The sequence below is a fragment of the Carassius carassius genome, chromosome 14 (genome assembly GCF_963082965.1).
Source record: "Carassius carassius chromosome 14, fCarCar2.1, whole genome shotgun sequence".
Lineage (NCBI taxonomy): Eukaryota > Metazoa > Chordata > Actinopteri > Cypriniformes > Cyprinidae > Carassius > Carassius carassius.
The window spans coordinates 3,804,458-3,825,190 of NC_081768.1; the positions used below are offsets into that span (position 1 = coordinate 3,804,458).

Sequence of the window (20,733 nt, forward strand, 5' to 3'; positions counted from 1 at the left end):
GTCCAGGCCGTGGAACACTGGACCAGCTCTATACCCTCTACAGGGTGCTGGAGGGTTCATGGGAGTATGCCCAACCAGTCCACATGTGCTTTGTGGATTTGGAGAAGGCATTCGACTGTGTCCCTCGCGGCGGCCTGTGGAGGGTTCTCCGGGAGTATGGGGTCCGGGGCCCTTTGATAAGGGCTATCCGGTCCCTGTACGAACGGAGCAGGAGCTTGGTTCGTATTGCCAGCTGTAAGTCAGACTTGTTCCCGGTGCGTGTTGGACTCCGGCAGGGCTGCCCTTTGTCGCCGGTTCTGTTCATGATTTTTATGGACAGAATTTCTAGGCGCAGCCAGGGGCCGGAGGGGGTCAGGTTTGGTGACAACACGATTTCGTCTCTGCTCTTTGCGGATGATGTTGTCGTGTTGGCCTCATCAGGCCAGGACCTTCAGCATGCACTGGGACGGTTTGCAGCCGAGTGTGAAGCGGCTGGGATGAGAATCAGCACCTCCAAATCCGAGGCCATGGTCCTCAGTCGGAAAAGGGTGGCTTGCCCACTTCAGGTTGGTGGAGAGTTCCTGCCTCAAGTGGAGGAGTTTAAGTATCTTGGGGTCTTGTTCACGAGTGAGGGAAGGATGGAACGGGAGATTGACAGACGGATCGGTGCAGCTTCTGCAGTAATGCGGTCGATGTACCGGTCTGTCGTGGTGAAGAAAGAGCTGAGCCGCAAGGCGAAGCTCTCGATTTACCGGTCAATCTACGTTCCTACTCTCACCTATGGTCATGAGCTTTGGGTCATGACCGAAAGGACAAGATCCCGGATACAGGCGGCCGAAATGTGCTTTCTCCGCAGGGTGGCTGGGCGATCCCTTAGAGATAGGGTGAGAAGCTCAGTCACCCGGGAGGAGCTCAGAGTAGAGCCGCTGCTCCTCCACATCGAGAGGGGTCAGCTGAGGTGGCTCGGGCATCTGTTCCGGATGCCTCCTGGACGCCTTCCCGGGAAGGTGTTCCGGGCACATCCCACTGGGAGGAGACCCCGGGGGAGACCTAGGACACGCTGGAGAGACTATGTCTCCCGGCTGGCCTGGGAACGCCTCGGTGTCCCCCCAGAAGAGCTGGAGGAAGTGTCTAGGGAGAGGGAAGTCTGGGGTTCTCTGCTTAGACTGCTGCCCCCGCGACCCGGCCCCGGATAAGCGGTAGAAGATGGATGGATGGATGGATGTATACTTTTACATCATTCAATAATGAAAAGTGGTTATATGTATGTTACATTTAATCAAAAATGGACAATTTATTATCCAAATATTGTTGGCTCTTTGACAGTTTGCTTTTGTTCCTCTTTTATTCCTTAAGGGGGGGGGGGGGGGGTTGGGGGGTTGGGGGGGCTACAATGGTGTTTCGTGTATTCAGAGTTGTTCACAGTGTTAAAGAGATGGATTCTCATGCTAAACATGGCCAAAGTTAAAAAAAATAATTTGGACGAATGACAAAAAAAATCTTACTTCTGGGTTGGTACAAGTTTCGGCTGTTTTTTTTCGATTGTGGATCTAATGACGTAGACGAGAACGGAAGTCCTTATATGAGCATTTCTCTCGGAAAAGCGTGCCCACGCACACACATTGACCAGAGGAGAACAAGACCGCGCACATCAACACTTCATCGGGAAATCGTCGGCAGCGCTGCATAGGATTTGTTCGAGAATGTCTCCAAATAAGTGTGTTTTTGGATGTGAGGGAGAGTTTACCGTGTTCAGCTTCCCCAAGAACCGAGCGTTACATTAACAGTGGATGCAGTTTGTTTTTCCGGGGCAGTAACGGAGTGTATCAAGTGCGTTTGTGTGTTCTGTTTATTTGAATGACAGCACGCCTCCAGGAGCTCAGCTTTTTTCCAGAGAGAATCGGAAAGCTGTATTTTTCTTTTATAAATATGATAAAACGAAATGCTTTTTGGAGATATGAAGGATGCAGTACTACTCTATAGGTATTCAAGATTAACATGAGATTATGTGAAACCCTTTAAGTCTCTTTGAATACAAGCAACTGCTAAATGCATAAATTTAAACATATTCAACTCAATATTGTACACTTTATACTACAGTTGATACATTTCAGGTAGGACTGCTTTATGCTATTTACATGCGAGTATGACAATGGAATGTGAAGTAATGTAAAAATACAGAGAAAGAGCCAAAGTTCTTGCCACTTATATGTCATTGTCCCTCTAAACTCTGATAACCCCAGTGAATATTGAAAAGAACAAAAACCGGCCAACATCACCGGCATTCAGACAGAAATACTTCACAAACCTGCTGTTCAAAGCTCAGAAACTGAAGAGCGATCAGGTGTGTGTGTGTGTAAAACAGTGAAGCACTCTTCAAGTTTCAAGGCTGAAGACGGCTGAATTAACTGAAAGGGTTTTAGACTGCCAAGAAAGTTAAGGAGTGATGAGAAGAGTTCATTAAGAATCTCATTATTTTTAATGGGCTTGGTTAAACGTATAGGAATGGAATAATGAGCCACCACGACTCATCCTGTTTCTCTTTTTTCAAAATCTTTCCAACTCACTACTGCTCAAATACTAAAGCACGCTTTCTCTAAACACATACACATTTCTAGATCCTGAAAGGCTTTTTGATGTTCCTAAGAATTATGATTAGGGTTTGTTGTGCAGTTAATTCAACTTGAACAACTTCTATTCAGCAGTCTATATTCATATATTAAATTTTTTTCCCTTTTGACTAACATTCATGGACTTTTCAAACTTTCAAAATATAACTCATAGGAATGATGTCAATGTAATATTTGCAAACTAAATTATGATTGGTATTTTCTTTCACGTAATTATTTAACCACCTTTATGTTTTTGCACATACAGTACCATTAGCTAAAATGTGCAGTATACAACATAACACATTGCTCAGAACAGTATCCCACAATGCAATGCATTCAACTAGAATTATGCTGTTTCACATCTCACATACCACCTGCCCTAAATAGTATTTGAAATTAGTATTTGTGTATCCTATAGGATGCTGAAATAAGTATTCCAAATGTAGTTGGATGGTCTACTACTAAGTGCAGATCATTGTGACGAGTGGGGCGGGGCCGAGGGACATGGGAGCGAGGCCGGGGGAGTGATTGGAGATGAACTACACCTGTTCGTCCCACCGGTCTCGAGGCCCATGGAGGAGATGGAAGGATATAAAACTGGAGCGACGACAGTGAAGGACGAGAGAGGACCAGGCCTGGGCTTTTAGTTGTGTTTTGGTTTTTATTTTATGCGCACCAGTCGTCCGTGAGGGGCTGGTGCGCTGTTTTGTGTTTATTTTGTTATTAAAATGTTTTTGATTGTCCGCCGGTTCCCGCCTCCTTCTTCCGGGTTTCGGCACCACTGTAATGATCAACCTTCATAATCTTCCGGAAGAAGGAGGCGGGAACCGGCGGACAATCAAAAACATTTTAATAACAAAATAAACACAAAACAGCGCACCAGCCCCTCACGGACGACTGGTGCGCATAAAATAAAAACCAAAACACAACTAAAAGCCCAGGCCTGGTCCTCTCTCGTCCTTCACTGTCGTCGCTCCAGTTTTATATCCTTCCATCTCCTCCATGGGCCTCGAGACCGGTGGGACGAACAGGTGTAGTTCATCTCCAATCACTCCCCCGGCCTCGCTCCCATGTCCCTCGGCCCCGCCCCACTCGTCACAATCATGCACACTATAATGGCTAAAATTGACCACATCCTACATTTCTGAAGGAAGATTTGGTTCAGAACTACACCAAATGTGTTTAAAAAAATGTGTTTAGATAAAGGGGTTTTAGGTATTAATAATCAATATCTAACCAGATGACAAAGGATGTACTTCATCTGCAATTTCATGGTGAACTTTTATGTTAAGATATGTTTTCTCATTAACTTTTAAACACAGCCTGTCCCAGAACTTGCGTGGTATAATTGAGATATATGTCGAGTAGTAGTCAACAGCTATTCAATGGCTATCTTTTTTTTCATTACTTTTTTTCTCAAGGCTTTTCAGACACAATCATTACATGAAATTAGATAAAAAATGCAAAATAACCATTTCTGAGATGACTGCACACCAATCACTGAATTAAACATTCACCTTAGCGAGGCCTTGAGACAACAGTGTAGCACTGTTTTTAAGTTTAGTACTGTGCCATACACTACTTTTAAATGTATAAAGAAAACAGCATATGAAGAAAACAGTAAGCAATAAAAACACAGTCCCAAACACTGCCGTTAGCAAGAAGTATGCAAAAAAAAAAAAAAAACACTCCTCACTCACATTAGTAAGCTTTAAACTGAGAAAATGAGCTGAAATTAAACGTATCAACAAAGCACCAAGCAATAACTTAATACAAAGGGTGAAATATTAATATAACTTTTGGGGGGGTTGGGGGTGCAACTGTACAGTACCTTCTTCGCTTCAACCACAGGTTTTGGTCAAGTCTGCCATCTGCTGTCCCCAAAAGCAGCTGCTACTCTCATAAAAACGTATTGCAGCCAATGTCTGCTGCATTGATTAAAGCAACTAAAATAAATTAGGCTTATGTTTTAATTATGCATGCTTTAAGATGTTTCTGCGAGGCAAACCCAGCCTTATGAATAGTAATAAGCGTTAGGAATTAGATTTAGAATAAATATACCGGTGTATATCTATCTATCCATCTATCTATATATATATATATATATATGTTTTTATTGTTCTTCTAGTCACTTTCTGTTGCTAAATGAATTCGAGTGACCCGTTGCGAAATCTGCGAGGTGAATTCTATTGAAATCACTGCATTTTGTCCGTGAAAATTTTTAATTGTGACAATGTTTAAACATTAAACAGTACAGTACTGCCGAAAAATTAAACCTAATTCTGAATGCTTCTTGCACAGTTTAAAATACATGTCACATTAAACAAAGAAATATATATATATATATATATATATAATTAATTACAGGTAGCATAAAAGTGATGTACAATATGGCACAATATTGTGGTTTTAAATTACCAAAAAGAAAAAAGGCTATTCAAACAAATCACTGATTTGCATGATATTGCTTTTAATGGTGATGTGCATTGAAAAAATAGAGGACAATATAACTGTAAAAAGTATTGACAGCTTGAGACCCATTTTCTTTAAATATGTCTATATGATTATGATCAAAGTAAAGGTCTAGAGACTGTAGAGATGCAGCATGCAAGAGAGTTAGATGATATGAGTCAATCTGGAGGCTGTATTCACCAAAAGATGATCCTTACCTTAAAAAAACGCCCGAAATATAGGCCTGCAGTTTAATACTATACTGTTACAAAGTGTTATTTAAGTGTCAAATAAATGGGAACTCAAATGGTCTTTATATTACAGAGAGTAAGCCAAGTGACCCATGATCATCTGGATGAAATGCTAAGCAACGATCTATCACAATTACAATTTCAGTCTATGAGAAGATGAAGACAAGGACAGGGAAATAAAGTGGACAGCACAGGAACAACAGGTGCATTTAGTGAAAGTACTTTTTTTTGTAATTTTTGCATGACATTTTTTCATTCCACACAACACTGAACAAGGCCATGGAGCATCAGCAGAATAAACAAAGCATCTCTCCATCTCCATTCTCAATACCAGAATAACTTGTTAGCATTTCAAGAGAAACTAAATGAAAAAAGAAGCCTCTATGCCAAAAAAAGAAAGAAACATAACTTACATATATTTTTCATGTGAAGGATTATTTTCTAATCCTAGAAGAATGATGAACAATTTAATAGATTACAGCTAATCAGGAGCCCCGGCAGTTAATTTGCTTTCTCCCACTGAAATCTCCAAAGAAGAATAACATTAATGTACATACGGTAGTTACAAATGGCATTGCGTGATGACCTCTCCTCATTAACTGATACGTGCTTTCTCTGCTCAGTCTTCGTGTTTCACCGCAGGTCATTTTTTAGGACAGCCAGAGTGAGACCGGATCACCTCATCACACTTCACATCACTGCTTGGTGGACATGTGTTTAGCTAGAGAGTAAATTTCATTTGCAGGAGGTGACCCGCTCACTGGACTGGATGAATGAGCAGGTGTGGCCGCAGACTAGGAGTTTTCTATATATATTAAGCATGGTTCACTTTGGGGACAGCAACGTCGATATCGGGCCAGAATTCCCTCCACCAGATTCTCACTCCCAGTTCTCCCAGTCCTCATCTTCCAACTGGTAAAGAAATAAAATAATAAACGGAATGTATTACTGCACCTGGTATTGCCATTCCTCTCGGGGTGATCACATCACAAATGGACAGCACAAAATCTGAAATGTCTTATAATCAAACCACTCAAAAATCATTTGGAGGTTTTCAGACAAACTTATGACCACATAAAAAACCTATTACAAGTAAAACTGTAGTTTTTTAAATGAAACTTTGGTTCTGAATAACATTTAATAAGAAGTAACATCTAGGGCTACAGGATATGGGCAAAAAAAATCTAATTTCAAATTTTTTTTTTTTTCAAATTGCGTTTGTGATTTAAAATGTGATTTTTTTTTATGAAGGTAAAATGACGTCAAAGATTTGCATGCACAGGGTAATATTTGTGGAAGTGTACATAAGACCATAAGTTTAAATTAAATTTGCATGTGCAGGAGAAGCATTGTAAAGGTGTAAATCTTGTATCAAGCGCAATAAGAAAATATTTGCACCATTTTACTGTTATTCGTAAGTGTAATTCATGTAATGTGAAACTGCAGCTTAATGCTAACGCAAAATAAATATGATCTGCATTCGTCTGACATCCATTTTTTCACGCTTACACTTTTGGCACATTGATTTCGCCAAAAGACGGTCAAAAGCACTGCAAGCCTTTGAACAGTGGTTTGCAAGCGAAAACAACAGTTTAAAGAACTGCGAAATGGATCGACTGCATAGAACCAATCAGTATGTGTAAAAAAAAACAACTGTTGCAAATGTCTAAATGACTCGTTGTGTGTGTAGGGAACAGAAAAATTTCCGAAATAATCCAATATGTACAGCTCTGCCTTTCTTTCCTCTTACAATTTTGGCACGATTCTCTAAGCTACTGAGTTTTGCAAGTGCGAGGGGGAAGGCGGGTCCTCCTTCTTCTTGTAGCCAATCAAATGAGGCTTCGCTGACTCTCCATTTACTCTTATCTAAATGGGTCAGTTACCACATCATATGCCAAGACATTTATCTTCATTTAGTTCAGGATCATTATTACTACCGTAATGGTACTTTTAACATGCACATACAATTGTGGAAAAATTATAATAATAAAAAAAATAACAATTAAAACATGATATTTTATAAGTTGTGTAGCATTTTTTTTATAAAACCATTTCTTTTATTGTTATTAATCATGTTATAAGCAGCTCTGACTCACAGCGCTTGCAGAGATGGAGCAGCATTTACTGCAAACTAAATCAAGCTGAATAATAACACTATAGTCTTCTGTAGAACTGCTTCATAGCTGAATCTAGTTTGTTCATAATGTTCATAATACTTGACTTGTAAATGCTAAAGCATCCTGATGAGCCACAGAAAACATACTATAAGATCCTACTCGCACATCAATCAACTAATCTCCTAAAACAAGAACTTTGAACTGGCCATGGACAAACATGCACAAGACATCTAAACTCAGTGAAACAAATTCTTTATCTTAGATACAAACATCTACCAAATGAAGAAAAGAACACAGTCTAGTAACTGTCCAATCTTCAGAAAATAAGAAGTAAAATAGTATTATTTCTAAACATGGTGTAAAGAGCTTCATCATTTTTACATGATTAACTGTCGTGAAGAACAAACCTCTTTTGTAGCGTCTATTTTAGACAAAGCCATCTGAACCTCTTCTTCTGTCATATCCAGATCGAAATCCTTCTCCCAGTCTTCACTGACATCTGTACTGGATCCTACATGTGCACAAACAGACAGGGCAGACAAAACATCAGAATTCAATACTTCATTCATACCAAATTATGTGCTACAGTTTAAAAGTTAGGTTTTTTTTTTGTTTGTTTTAATCGATATCTTTATTCAAAAACAGTTTCACCTTTCTTGCCATTATTGGAGGGGGTGGATTTGCCGCTGTCTGAGTTGAGTTCAAACAGTCGGAGGTCTTGAGCTACGTCCTCTCTGGCGGTCTGTGAGGGTCGCTCCTCTGGGAATGACTCCTGTAGACTGGCCTCTGAGAGTTTCTGAGAGACCTGGTCTGCAGCGGGCGATGGCTGCGTGACTCTGATGGTGACGGAGTCTGAATGATTCTCAATCTGGGTGGAGAAACTGATGGTGTCGCTGCTTGCGGAGGGAGTGACGTCAGATGCTACATTGCTGGTGGAAACCACCACTTGAGCGGGTGAGGAGCTTTCAGGAGTGGCCTCTCTTGTTAATGAAGGGACACATGCCTCTTCGACAGGTGGCGTGAAATCTAAGCGAGAGGAAGACGTGGCCCCGAGAAACTCACCTAGAGAAAGAGAGAAGAAAGATGGTGTTAAAGGAACACAAAAGCTCTGTTCTAAAACCTTGTGAGCTGTCTTTTAAGGCAAATAAACAGCAAGGTTAAACTAGCTAGTATGCTTGACACTTTTCACTAAGAATCCAAAATTATGCTAATTTTAGCCAAACCTTCTTCGTCCTCTTCCTCCCAGCCAAGACTCTCAGAATGATCCGTCTGCTCTGCTCTCTGCTTCAGTGCTACTCTCCTGGCCTCCTCCTAGAAACACACACATTTTAGATTAATAAGGTACAAGGTACTGTGCCATTTTATAAATATAGCTGTACATCCCTTAAAAGGCCACCAAATAAACATTAATGACAACTCATTAAAACCAAAGCCATATTGATAGGTATCCTCATACTAGCACATATAGACCAAGAACTGTTTTACTGACCAGCTTTTGTGATTTACAGAAAGTTTAAGAATGACATATGACATATAAAAGAATATAGCTAGCTAGTGTTAAATATCTCTTTTGCTTTTGTTAATTGCATAAAAACTAAAAAAAAAAAAAAGCTACAAGCTTTTTTTTTTTTTTAGAAAAACAAGCAGTTAGTAAATAAATAGAATGCAAGTCTAAAAATAAATAGAGCAAATAACAGAATTTTCATTTCTAGGTGAACTATTAACACTTAATCTGTTCCCAATATTGCTCCAAAGTCACAAACAGAACATTATTTGACTTGATTTTAAAAATGCATTGATTTGGTGGATTTTTAAAACTGAATATTGTGGTAATTTGACTATGAAAGAAATGTTTAATACACTGGGTATTATTATAATACATTATTAAATCCTATAATCAACGCACTGCATGAGTAGATGCATTTTTAGACCAATTAGGGGCCTTAGCAAAATTCCAAGGTGACTTAAAATGATGTTAATTAATGTAATTAAATTAAAATATGCAATAAAATAAAATCTTAAAATAATAATAATAGAAAAAAAGTGTAAACTGCAATATATATATATATATTTTTTTTTTTTTTCTTTCTCTCAACAACTGTTGTTTTTAATAAAGAATATGCTGTTCTGGAAACATCTGGAATAACAAAACTATAAACAGGAACTATATAAGAGGCCTTTGATTATTGTATTAACAATAAGGGACTAACTCAAATGTTTCTCCCAAAAAATAAATAAATAAATGGATTAAACATTTCTCACCCTCAGGCATCATTTGAGTTTATTAGTTCATCAGAACAGATTTGTAAATGGTGCTTGATCTGTGTATATTTCTCTCCTGTTTCAGACAAGATTTTTTCAGTGAAGAAAGCAATATTATGGATAGAGGACATATTTTAGACGGAAGCAGAGGTATTTAGTTAAAAACCCTTTTCACTTCACAAGATGATAACTGATGGACTGGAGGGGTGAGGAATACTTGTGGATTATTGTGATGTTTTTATCAGCAGTTTAGTTTGTTCTGATCAAGAAACAAACTCATCTTCATCTTGGATGGCCTGAGGGTGATTAAATATTCAGCAAATTTGAATTTTGGTGTGAACTGTTCCTGAATTTTGGTGTGAACAGAACAGCTGCCAAATACCTAAAGCCAGTAAACCAACTGCATGTACATACATGACCAGCAGATGGAGCTCTCATCTTAATCTTTAACTAACTGAATGTGTGTTTGATACCACACCTAGAACAAATACGAAACCTCAACAAAAGAAAGTGCTGTGCTGGTAAGTTTCCTGTCATTATGTTGTTTGAGCAGCCGAGCTGTGTGTGTTCAGATAAGCTCATAAGCCTGATGTCAACTCAAGGGTCAGTATTAGACACAGATCTGCTGTACCTGCTCCAACTGGAACACTTTATAGAAGTACCGCTGCCAGAACTCTGAATGAGCCACTGCTGCCGGCACCTGACGTCAACACAGGCAAATTAATGTTTTCATTAGGTGGAATAACATGCACAGATGAATCGTGGTCAGTAAGGAAGTGCATTAAAGGTTGCATCATACCATTTTAGTATAAAGAGCTCTTAAAGCGGGGCAGTTGACCAGCAGTTCAGAGATCTCGGCTTTCCTCTCTTCCAGTGTGAAACTGGACAACCAGGCATCGAACTGTTGTGGAGGGCCTAGAAAGAGAAAAATACATGGAATGCTCTTCAAAAAACATCCGTGTTTGAGATCTAGAGAAAACATGAAGCATTTACACACCGTCAGGCTCATTGCAGTATGTAGCAGGGTCTGCTTGAAGACTGTAGAGTCGAGCCTGAGAGGAAATGCAGTATATGAATTTAATTATACATGTAAATATGTATGCATGTATTTAACCTATTATTTCTTTAATCCATATGGCTGACCTTGCAGCTGTCGTACACCTCTGTTGTGCCTGACGGAGTGGCTACCAGCGTGATGACGTCACAGTCGATGGTCATGTCTGGGGGAGGGGACAAAGTGTCTGTGATCACACCCAGAATATTCGAAATGCCCTTCTTCACCTTTTCTGTGGCCTCTGATGAACTTTCAACCTAAAAATAAAAAGCAAAATAGCACACAAACTATCATTTGTGGCTAGGGTTTGTATATACATACTGAACTAAAGGTTTGATATGTCTAGCTTTAGCACTGAAGACTAAACAAGGTAAGAAGGTAAGAATTAACATTGTTGGTGTGTTGTAAAACTGTTTCCTTACTGCCAGTTTGCTCTTAATGGCACTCGCTGTTGCAACAACGGAGCATGCCGTGTCATGTTGGACCACGCTGGAGAATTCTGTCAGGTCACGCTTGATAAACTCATATGCCTCAGCTGACTGTTGAGACAATCCATCAATTTATGATTAGTAGTCATATAAATATTCATTTCATGAGCACTCAAAATATATTCATTTGAATAAACATGAAATATTTGCATGAAAAATACCAAATCTGAAACCAAACATGCACATACATTTCGTAAATTATTATTAAATGTTCATGTAACTATTAATTAATTTTATGAAAAAGACTAATGTTGTATTAAAAAAAAAATTATATATATATATATATATATATATATATATATATATATATATATATATATATACATCATTTTTTTATATATATATTCACATACAAATGCATTTTAATACAAATTTAGGCAGGACTGAAACCAAATTTGATTAATGGTAATGAACACATTACGTGTCAACAATAATTATGTACAAAATATTACACAAGAAATCAAATGTATGATTTAAAATGTATTGTACGATACGTCCACATTGGATCTGATCTGGATTATGGTCTGGATCTGTCTCACCTTGTCTTTGACGGCCTGGAAGCTCTGTGTCAGCCAGCCTCCCCACCATCCTCCTTCCCTGTGACCATCACACGTGATTCAAATCATTTAGTAACATCACAAATGATACATATGGGTAACTTCTGTTATACAGTATCATTAGTACGACAGCTTTTTAGTGCCACGTTGAAAAAATAATAATTCTAAGATTAAGAGATCAATTACGACTTTAATCTCATAATCTTAGAATTATTATTTTTTTCAACGTGGCACTAAAAGGCTGTCATACTAATGAATCTGTATAACAGAAGTTACCCATATGTATCATTTGTGATTATTTTAGATTATTTTGACTTTATTCTCGAAACATTTCGACTTTATACTCTTAATATTTCGACTTTATTCTGGAAACATTTCGACTTTATTCTGGAAACATTTCGACTTTATTCTGGAAACATTTCGACTTTATTCTCGAAACATTTCGACTTTATTCTCGAAACATTTCGACTTTATTCTCGAAACATTTCGACTTTATTCTCGAAACATTTCGACTTTATTCTCGAAACATTTCGACTTTATTCTCGAAACATTTCGACTTTATTCTCTTTATCTCTTTTTTTTCAACGTGGCACTAAAACGCCGTCGTACATTAGATCTCTATAACTTCAGGAAAAAAAAAATGCCTGCGTTGTAATTTAAGGAAGCAGTTCTCTTTTTAAAGAACTATCCTCTGGTAAAACTCTAGCACTTAAACTTCATTAATTACAACTTGATTATTTACACACTGTCAAGAATAAACAATGTTATATCATCGTGACTATAATTCTTAAAAAAATATATATATTTTTTTTTTGTATATCTGGCATATTTGATGTAGATATTAAAAAGTACATCATGTGAATGAGACATATAATCAATCGATCATCAGTAGATCATACTCTGATCACTCCAGCTCTGTCAACAATGGCAGTCTGGAACATTCTGTGACACACGAGCTTTATGAGTCCTTCATTTAATATCTCACCATGACATTTTAGCCCTTACATGTGATATAAATGATCTATGCCCTGTTTATGTAATATTAGATGGGTTTAAATGAATATTATAACTAATAACGATGGCTGTAACATGCATGTTTTTGTTCATGACTCTGTGATATTTTTGTAAACAAACCCGTCTGACTTCCTCCTTCACATCCTCCAATAAAACTCATCATTTAAAAAGGTCACAAACATCTCTTTAATGCGGATACGCATTCTTTAGAGTTAAATTAATGTTGCTAAATGACAACACGTTATTTATATCGTGCAAAGTGAGCATATATTTGCTGTAAACTCACCCGTCTGCCATCTTCAGCGCATGACGACATCAGCATTGCCTGAACTCTGACCTCACCAAGGCGTCAAAATAATATTCATAAACACCGCGTTAAACAAAGTGAGGATAATTTATTGATTAGTTTAATAGTTATATAAATCAATAACTTGCACTAAAAAGAGAAAATGTGCATAAATTGGTTAGTAAAAAAAATCTAATTATACTGCGTGGTAAGGCAACCGCAAAGGCTCAAGGTTTGTGAGAAAACGCGAAAATGCCTGTCATTACACTTGACGACCTGTAGGGGCCGACAAAAGCGATAATCACTTGACACAATAAACTAATTTATGAATTAAATTAATTCTGTAAAAAAACACATGGTAAGCCTATATTAAATGTGTGTTAGAAAAAGAAAAGATAATTTTGTCAAGTATTTTACTTTATAGTTCATGAAATTTAAGAACTATGAATAATTACGATTAATTTATATACTTGTAAAATGAATAGAAAATGTCTGACTAAATAAACAAATATTTATATAAGTGCTGTAAAGTACTATTTGCATGTTTCTCATCTTTAGAACTATTTTAAAGATATTAAAGATTTAAAGATATTTTATCTGACAAATATTTGACTTTATATTTCATGTAATTTTATAACTTAAAATAAATGTATAAAGTGTATATTATGGTGTGTGTGTGTGTGTGTGTGTGTGTGTGTGTGTGTGTGTGTATACTAATTATATTTTATATTATTTATTTAAATAAATAGGATGATGAGAAAAACAGACTAGATTTTAAGGATAACAGTTTTAAACAGTTTTTCCTTTTGTTTCTCTTTTTGAAAAATATATTGAAATGTAAAATCTACTAGAATTTTGGGCATCATTTGGCCAAAATCAGGATCTTAGTTAGCTGTCTCATATTTTAGAGGACTGGGGGAAAAAAACATAAATGGCATAAAGTCTCATGGGAGAGAGTTTGTCTCGTCACTTTGTTACACATAATCAAGAAATGAATTTGCTCATGATGGAACTGACACGATGAGTTTATCACCTCATTAGAATTCAGAATAGCCCATATGGATTGAGTCCTAATGGGAGTGCTTAGCTACACACCTGAGGCCTCAGACCCCTCACATTATATACACGTATGACCCCTGTCTCAGATGTGTTTTGCTTGTCACTGAGCACAGAGCGGCTGACAGGAAGTGAGGTTTAACAGGATGTCACCGGGTCAGCGTTGCCATCGGGTGAGCGCTGCCTCTCTCTTAATTAAAGCCTCCCTGAGCAATATGTGCATGAGTTACACAATATGTCCCCCAAATGCTCCCCAACCGCACTAATTGGGTCCTTTGGTTCCCTAATTAACTCTGTCAGCCTGAACCTGAGGCCGCAGAAGGCGTTAGATGAATCCGCTACTGTATGTCAGGTTCAGAACAGATTGCAGAAGTATCATCAGGCACAAAAATACAAGAAAAAAGAACGAAATTTCATGTAAGCACTTGGCTGAATGGTTCAATCTCTGACAGATTTAATCTTTGTCTGTTACTATTTTAGTAACAAATACAGTTAATACATGGGGGGGGGGCAATGGTGGAGTAATGGAAACACTGGAGTAATGTTGCTGAAAATTAAATTCAGTTTTGCATTACAGAAATTACATTTAAAGATATATTCAAATTAAAAAAAACTTTAGTTTTAAATTGCAATAATATTTCAAAAATTTCCTGTAGTTGTGAACAAATAAATGCATTTATTTGATCAAAAATACAGTAAAAATAATAATGTTGCACACTGCATGCAGCTGTGTTAACCAAAATACAAAAAAAAAAAACATTTTTACAATTATTACAGAAAATGTGTGTGTGTGTATATAAAAGTAATTTTAACTTGTAATGGTATTTCAGAATTTAACAGCATTTTCTGCTTTATTTTATCAAAAATACAGTAAATATTCCATGAGGCTTTTGAGAACATAAGAGACTTTTTTCAAAAACATCAGAATATATATATATTATTATTTAATAACATTTATAGTAATATTTCACAAGTTTACTCTTGTTACTGTATTTTTAAACAATGAAATACATTTATTTGATAAATATGGTATGCAAAGACATTTAAAAAATCTTGTTGTAAAAATGAAGGTATAAAACAGTTAATTTAAGTTGCAATAATATTTCACAATATTACCATTTTGGATTTTGACAGTAAAAAAGTAACATTGCAGTGCATGGCATAAGAGACTATTAAAAAAAATATATATATACCTTTCCCTAACAAGCATTCACATACAGATACATCCCATGCTGTTAACTCTCTATGGACCATTATCATCTGCCCCCAATCAGGAAACACCAGCTTTGCACAAGTCAATGTGTCTAATTATCTCTGTGCAGCAGGCCGGGCTACAGCTCCCAGTAATCCCCACAATGTGTTCAGCTTTTCATACCCACCTGTGCCTGGGACCTGGAGGGGGGGCTCCGACTCAGGGGGGTCGCAGGGACACAGGGACCCGCAGAGGGATCTTCTTCTCCAGGCAGGATGGCAGCTGCCTCCCCCCGCTGGGACGTTCACCAGCTGACTGCGAGCAGGCCCTTGACAGGAGCTCTTTAGCGCTGTCAATGGGCCCATAAATAAGGAGCTAAGGGCCTTTGTGTTGCTGTTGGTGTGTCAGGGCCCTCTGCAGGCCAACCGGGCTGGTTACCACATCGAGAAAAATCCACAAAAAGAGGGGGCTGTATTACAGGCTGCACCCTGGGCCCTCTCTTTGTTCTCGGAGCGAGGACTATTGTCTTCCTCCATTTAGGGTGAGAGAGAGAGGGAGGAGAGCAGAGGAGGAGAAGAGACACATCTCTTCATCTCTCCTCTGATCTTTCAGTTGTCGGCCCGGGATTCCTGTGAGGAGAAATGTGTATTTTTCACGCTTGATTTAGCTCTTGAGAAATACAGTCTCAAACTGCGTGCATGTGTGTATAAAGGATTTCACAAAATTAAATGAAGATTTCAAGTACAAAACGCATTGGATTGCAGCATTTTGCGCACTGGCACTATTATGAAATACACTTCTAAAAAATAAAGGTTCTTTATTTGTATTGATGGTTCTATGAAGAACCTTTAACAATCGTGGTACCTTTCCATTCCAAAGAAGGCTCTTAAGATTTTAAAATGTTGGACAACATGAGAAAAATGTTCTTTTAAGAACTATTCATTGAAAGGTTCTTTGGGGGACTAAAAATGGCTTCTATCAGTGCAAAAAATACCCTTTTGGATCCTTTGTTTTTAAGAGTGTCTGCTTCACACTAAAACTGCACTCCTAAAGAGAAAGGCTGTTTATATGTATTTCTTTTTAAGAGTGTTGTATCATGGTGTGTTAAAGCAAAGGTGCTTATCAAGGCTGTGTGATTTTACTATGCAAAGAGCCCAAAATTCACTCATTCAGTGATGTATTGCTTTGATAAAACATTAAAAGTTAACATTAAATAGTTGATATTTCAAAGGAGAGCACCTTTAATGTTCTGTGTTCCTAACAGCAAGCAGGTTGATAAACACAAAATAATGTTCTCTCAGTTTGTACAAACTAAAATTGTGTGCATATTAATGCAGTTAAAATGGAAATCCACAAGCTTTCCACTAATGAACATTTAAATGCACAGTTTCAAAAGTATTACCGAAAAAGCATGCTTTTGTTCCTCTTTTGTAAGATGCTTGGTATAAAAGCATCTGCTTAAATGAATAAATGTAAATAAAAGTAAAATATTACTGTACATGTTAATTAAATATTTCTGCGTTATTCCTCTCAAGGAATGCCTTGCCTGACTTCTATAGTGACTGACGTCTAGTGCATCAGGGTAAACTTGAACTGCATGATGAGTCAAAATTCCATACAGAGGTCAGCATGACGGCATGCAACTGATGTTGGATACAGAATAGCACTTGTTTAGAATGTACAACATTCTTTTCATTCTCGATTTATAAATTGTGTGCACGATTTACTAATTAGTTCCCTCGATTTCGAGAAAGAAGTCTCTTCTGCTCACCAATGACTATTTGATACACATTACAATTTACGATAACTGTTTTCTATTTGAATTTATTTTCAAATATAACTTATTCCTGTCAAGCTGAATTTTCAGCTTCATTACTCCAGTCTTCAGTATCACATGATCTTCAGAAATTATTCTAATACGCTGATTTGCTGCTCAAGAAACATCTCTTGCTATTATCAATATTGCTGCTTAATATTTTTATGGAAACCATGATACGTTTTATTCAGGATTCTTTATAAGAACTGTATTTATTTAAAATAGTATTTATTTGAAACATTATAAATGCCACTTTTGAAAAATTTTATGCCTCCTTGATGAATGAAAATTTATGTAAATGCAAATGTAAGTGCATTTCGTCACTTTTCCCCGAGTCCTGGTTTATTTCTGATGCCATTGTGCCCAATATTTCACACTTTCATTTCTAACCATTGGTCATATCAGAAGTTCCGTAAAAGTCAAATGATCCTCCAGCTAACAAATGATGGTGTGCACAGCTGTCAGATCCTCTCATGAAAACGACTCCCAGTAAAGACGGCCTGAATATGATCACAGCTTTATTGGACAGTGACAAATCTTCCTGCACTAACATGAAAAGAAGTGCTGGCCCCCCCCTGTGTGTGCTGCACAATGCTGACGCGCCAACCTGGCGACAGCTTGCGTCTCTCTCTCTCTGATTGATGGGTGAGAGTAGGCCCCGGGCTCCGAGCGGTCTGGCTGCTTTTCTTTTTCATACATTAACTAGTCTCGGTACAGATGGTTCAGTCCAAAGGCAGCATTTTATAGAGGGCAGAAATGATGCCTGTGTTTGTTAGCATATGGTAAAAACATAAACATGGTGTGGGCAATATTGCAGTAATGGTGCTGGATGAAAACATATGGACTCATTTTATATTCATATATATCATGAAACACACTGACACATTCAAACACTGACACATGATTTCAGAACAGATGAGCAACTGGCATTTTTATTTTTATTTTAGCGCCTCATTATTTCGTGTTTATACAAGCTTTATTAGAATTTGTGTGGGTTGGAAGATATTTAGTAATTGTTCTTGAATTATGTTATAGATTTCCAACAGTTTAAGTAAAAAAGTTGTTGTTCAATTTTATTTGAACAAGCAAGTTAGTTAAGTTTTTAAAAATTACCAAGTATAAAAATAATAATAATAATAAAACTATTAAGTTACTTAAAATAAATGATTTAACAGGTTTAACTTAAGTACTAAATTTCGATCTCCATTGAACTTAACCAAGGAGAGAATAAATAAATATATAATTAATAAAATTAAATAAATAAATAAATAAATAGAAATAATAAAACTATGGATAGGGTTAAAAAATAGCCTGAGTAAAATGGTTCACTGTTTTCCATAGTTATACAGCATACTACACTAAATAAAATAAAATAGAAAATAATAAATAAAACAAATAAAACAAAAACATTGACGTTACAGAACTGTATATATAATCTTTTCATAATTTTTTTTATATTATTTCATTATTAGTTTTTTCTTTTGCGTAATCTTCATATCTTATTTATAGCATATAAAAATCTGCTTTGTGATTTTTTAAAATGCTGCATTAAATTCAAGTCAATAGATCTGCAAATATTCCTAGTAAAGTGTGATGCGTGCAGCTTGAAGGCATCTTAAGTTGCTTTTGCTAAAAGCTTATCTCAAACACTTAAACATAAATGTTTTTCCTTAAACTAGGTGCACTTTGAAATATTACAGATTGTTCAAATAATCAAATGAAGACACAGAAAAAGCAGGTTATTTTTCATTATAATAAAAAATGTTTAATTTAAGAAACAAAACTATATGTTTTCAATTGCCATTTTGCTACAAAGAACATACAAGCACATATGTTCATACAGTGACTGTTCAAAAATGCTATATAACAGTACAAAACATTTTTGATATAAAAATAGCAGCAGCTTGTTAGAAAATAAATTCTGTACAGGACATTTACAAAGTTTACAACACTTCTAGAAACACATCCAGATGCTTTCAGTTCTTCTTGAGTCCGTATTTTAACTTTGGCCTACTCCATCCTTGAGCCTGGGCCTTGCCTGAATCACTTCCCCATGGAGAGGCTGTGCAGGCTGGCTGTGGAAGCAGGGAGAGGCTGGCAGAGGGAGCATGGGCAAGGCATGCCGGGGAAATGCCTGTAGCTGCTGGAGAGATGCAGAGGGTCTTTCAGCAGGGTGGGAAGAGGTGGAGCAGGGAAACCCAGATATCCAGCCGAGGGTGGAGAATGAGGGGCTTGGGCCATCGTTGGTGTGGAGGTGTGCTGGGAAGTGCTGCCCACCAGCGAGTGCAGAGATGGGGCAAGCGAGAGCAGCGACAACTGTGACGCCGGGGCAGCTGAAGTTGGCGGTAGAACCCGTCTAGCTGAGTGACTCTGACCACTGGCTCCATAAACATCACCTATTAGCTTCTTCATCTCCTCCAGAGAGCTGGACAGCATGAGGATGTAGTTTCTGGCGAGGAGCAGGGTGGAGATTTTCGACAGCTTGCGTACAGATGGGCCCTGCGCGTAGGGCATCACCTCACGGAGCCCGTCCATGGCCTGGTTGAGGTCGTGCATGCGTTTGCGCTCGCGGCTGTTCACTTTGAGACGTAGATCTTGCAGGCCGTCTTTGGAGAGATCGGCCTGTGCGCGGCTCTTTCCGCCGGATCCGGTGCTCTGTGGTGATTTTTCAGGCCTGGACTGCCCCGTTTCTCTATCTGCACAGTAAGCTTGAAACACCTTGTTTGAGAAAAACCTGGAGCCCACAGCCAGCTCTGGTGAAGAAGACCGACTGCATGTGGAGCTTGCATCAGAATCCATCTTAAAGTTGTTTCTGCCAAAACTTGGTTGAGAGCTTGCAATCCTCTCAAGAGCAATCCACTTGCGCAAAGTTTAAAAAGTCAATCTAAGACGCAGCTACTTTCTCTGAGAACTTAGTTCGTAGGTCTGCAGAAACGAATGACTGTGTGTGTGTGTGTGTGTGTGTGTGTGTGTGTGTGAACACTGAGAGGGCTGCATTTATACTCCTCAGCATCACAAAGACACAATGAGACGCATAATGTGACATTAGGCTAAGAGCCAATGACAGAGGGGCCACACTTTCACCGCCACATACCCCTTCCCTGCCCCAATAGCACTGTATACACCCCACCTCCACAACACACACATATGCACACTGACACACAAACTGCAATAGCTAGCATGCACATGTATGTGAAAAACACTTGGACCATGCATTTCTAATGGTTCGCATATGATCTAAATGAAGTGCAATATAGTGACGTGATTACACATATACAGTACATGTTAGGATGGTCTGTTAACTGTTAACATGTTTGTTATCATACTCATAAACTCATGTATTAAAAAGTATTTATTTATTCATCATCATGGGAATATTTGGTAACACTTTACAATAAGGTCCAATTATTTAAGTTAATATATTAACTACAATGAACAATGAGCAGCTAATTTCTTACAGTATTTTATTAACATCTATTGAAGTTAGTTAATTAAAATAAAACATTTTTCATGTTCGCTCAGGTGCATTAAAAAATATTAACAGACACAACTTTTGATTTTAGTATGTGCTAGGAAGTAGAAGTAATGTAGTTAACTA

General features: G+C 37.7%; 2 protein-coding genes across 2 annotated transcripts; both read right to left on the reverse strand.

Annotated features, from left to right (window-relative positions):
- Positions 1-5,041: 5,041 nt before the first annotated feature.
- Positions 5,042-13,165, reverse strand: LOC132156742 (BSD domain-containing protein 1-like). The gene is made up of 11 exons (XM_059565737.1): positions 13,072-13,165; positions 11,754-11,811; positions 11,149-11,265; positions 10,816-10,983; positions 10,670-10,724; positions 10,472-10,587; positions 10,304-10,372; positions 8,634-8,721; positions 8,062-8,472; positions 7,818-7,921; positions 5,042-6,205 (listed from the first exon to the last, which is right to left on the reverse strand). Exons 1-11 carry the CDS (start codon positions 13,080-13,082, stop codon positions 6,173-6,175), a joined length of 1,230 nt encoding a protein of 409 aa, XP_059421720.1. The 5' UTR covers positions 13,083-13,165; the 3' UTR covers positions 5,042-6,172.
- A 5,717-nt stretch (positions 13,166-18,882) lies between these two features.
- LOC132156470 (oligodendrocyte transcription factor 3-like) lies at positions 18,883-20,509 on the reverse strand. Its single transcript, XM_059565455.1, has one exon. The coding sequence runs from the start codon at positions 19,932-19,934 to the stop codon at positions 19,179-19,181; it is 756 nt and encodes a 251-aa protein (XP_059421438.1). The 5' UTR covers positions 19,935-20,509; the 3' UTR covers positions 18,883-19,178.
- Between the last annotated feature and the right edge of the window lie 224 nt (positions 20,510-20,733).

What these genes read in the sequence shown, in the direction of transcription:
- LOC132156742 (XM_059565737.1), bottom strand. An exon ending in AGGTGTACGACAGCTGCAAG is followed by an intron (nt 10,725 to 10,815) that starts GTCAGCCATATG and finishes ATTTCCTCTCAG; the next exon opens with GCTCGACTCTACAGTCTTCA. An exon ending in CTCCAATAATGGCAAGAAAG is followed by an intron (nt 7,922 to 8,061) that starts GTGAAACTGTTT and finishes GTGCACATGTAG; the next exon opens with GATCCAGTACAGATGTCAGT.
- LOC132156470 (XM_059565455.1), bottom strand. Translation starts at nt 19,934, where the DNA reads ATGGATTCTGATGCAAGCTCCACATGCAGTCGGTCTTCTTCACCAGAG.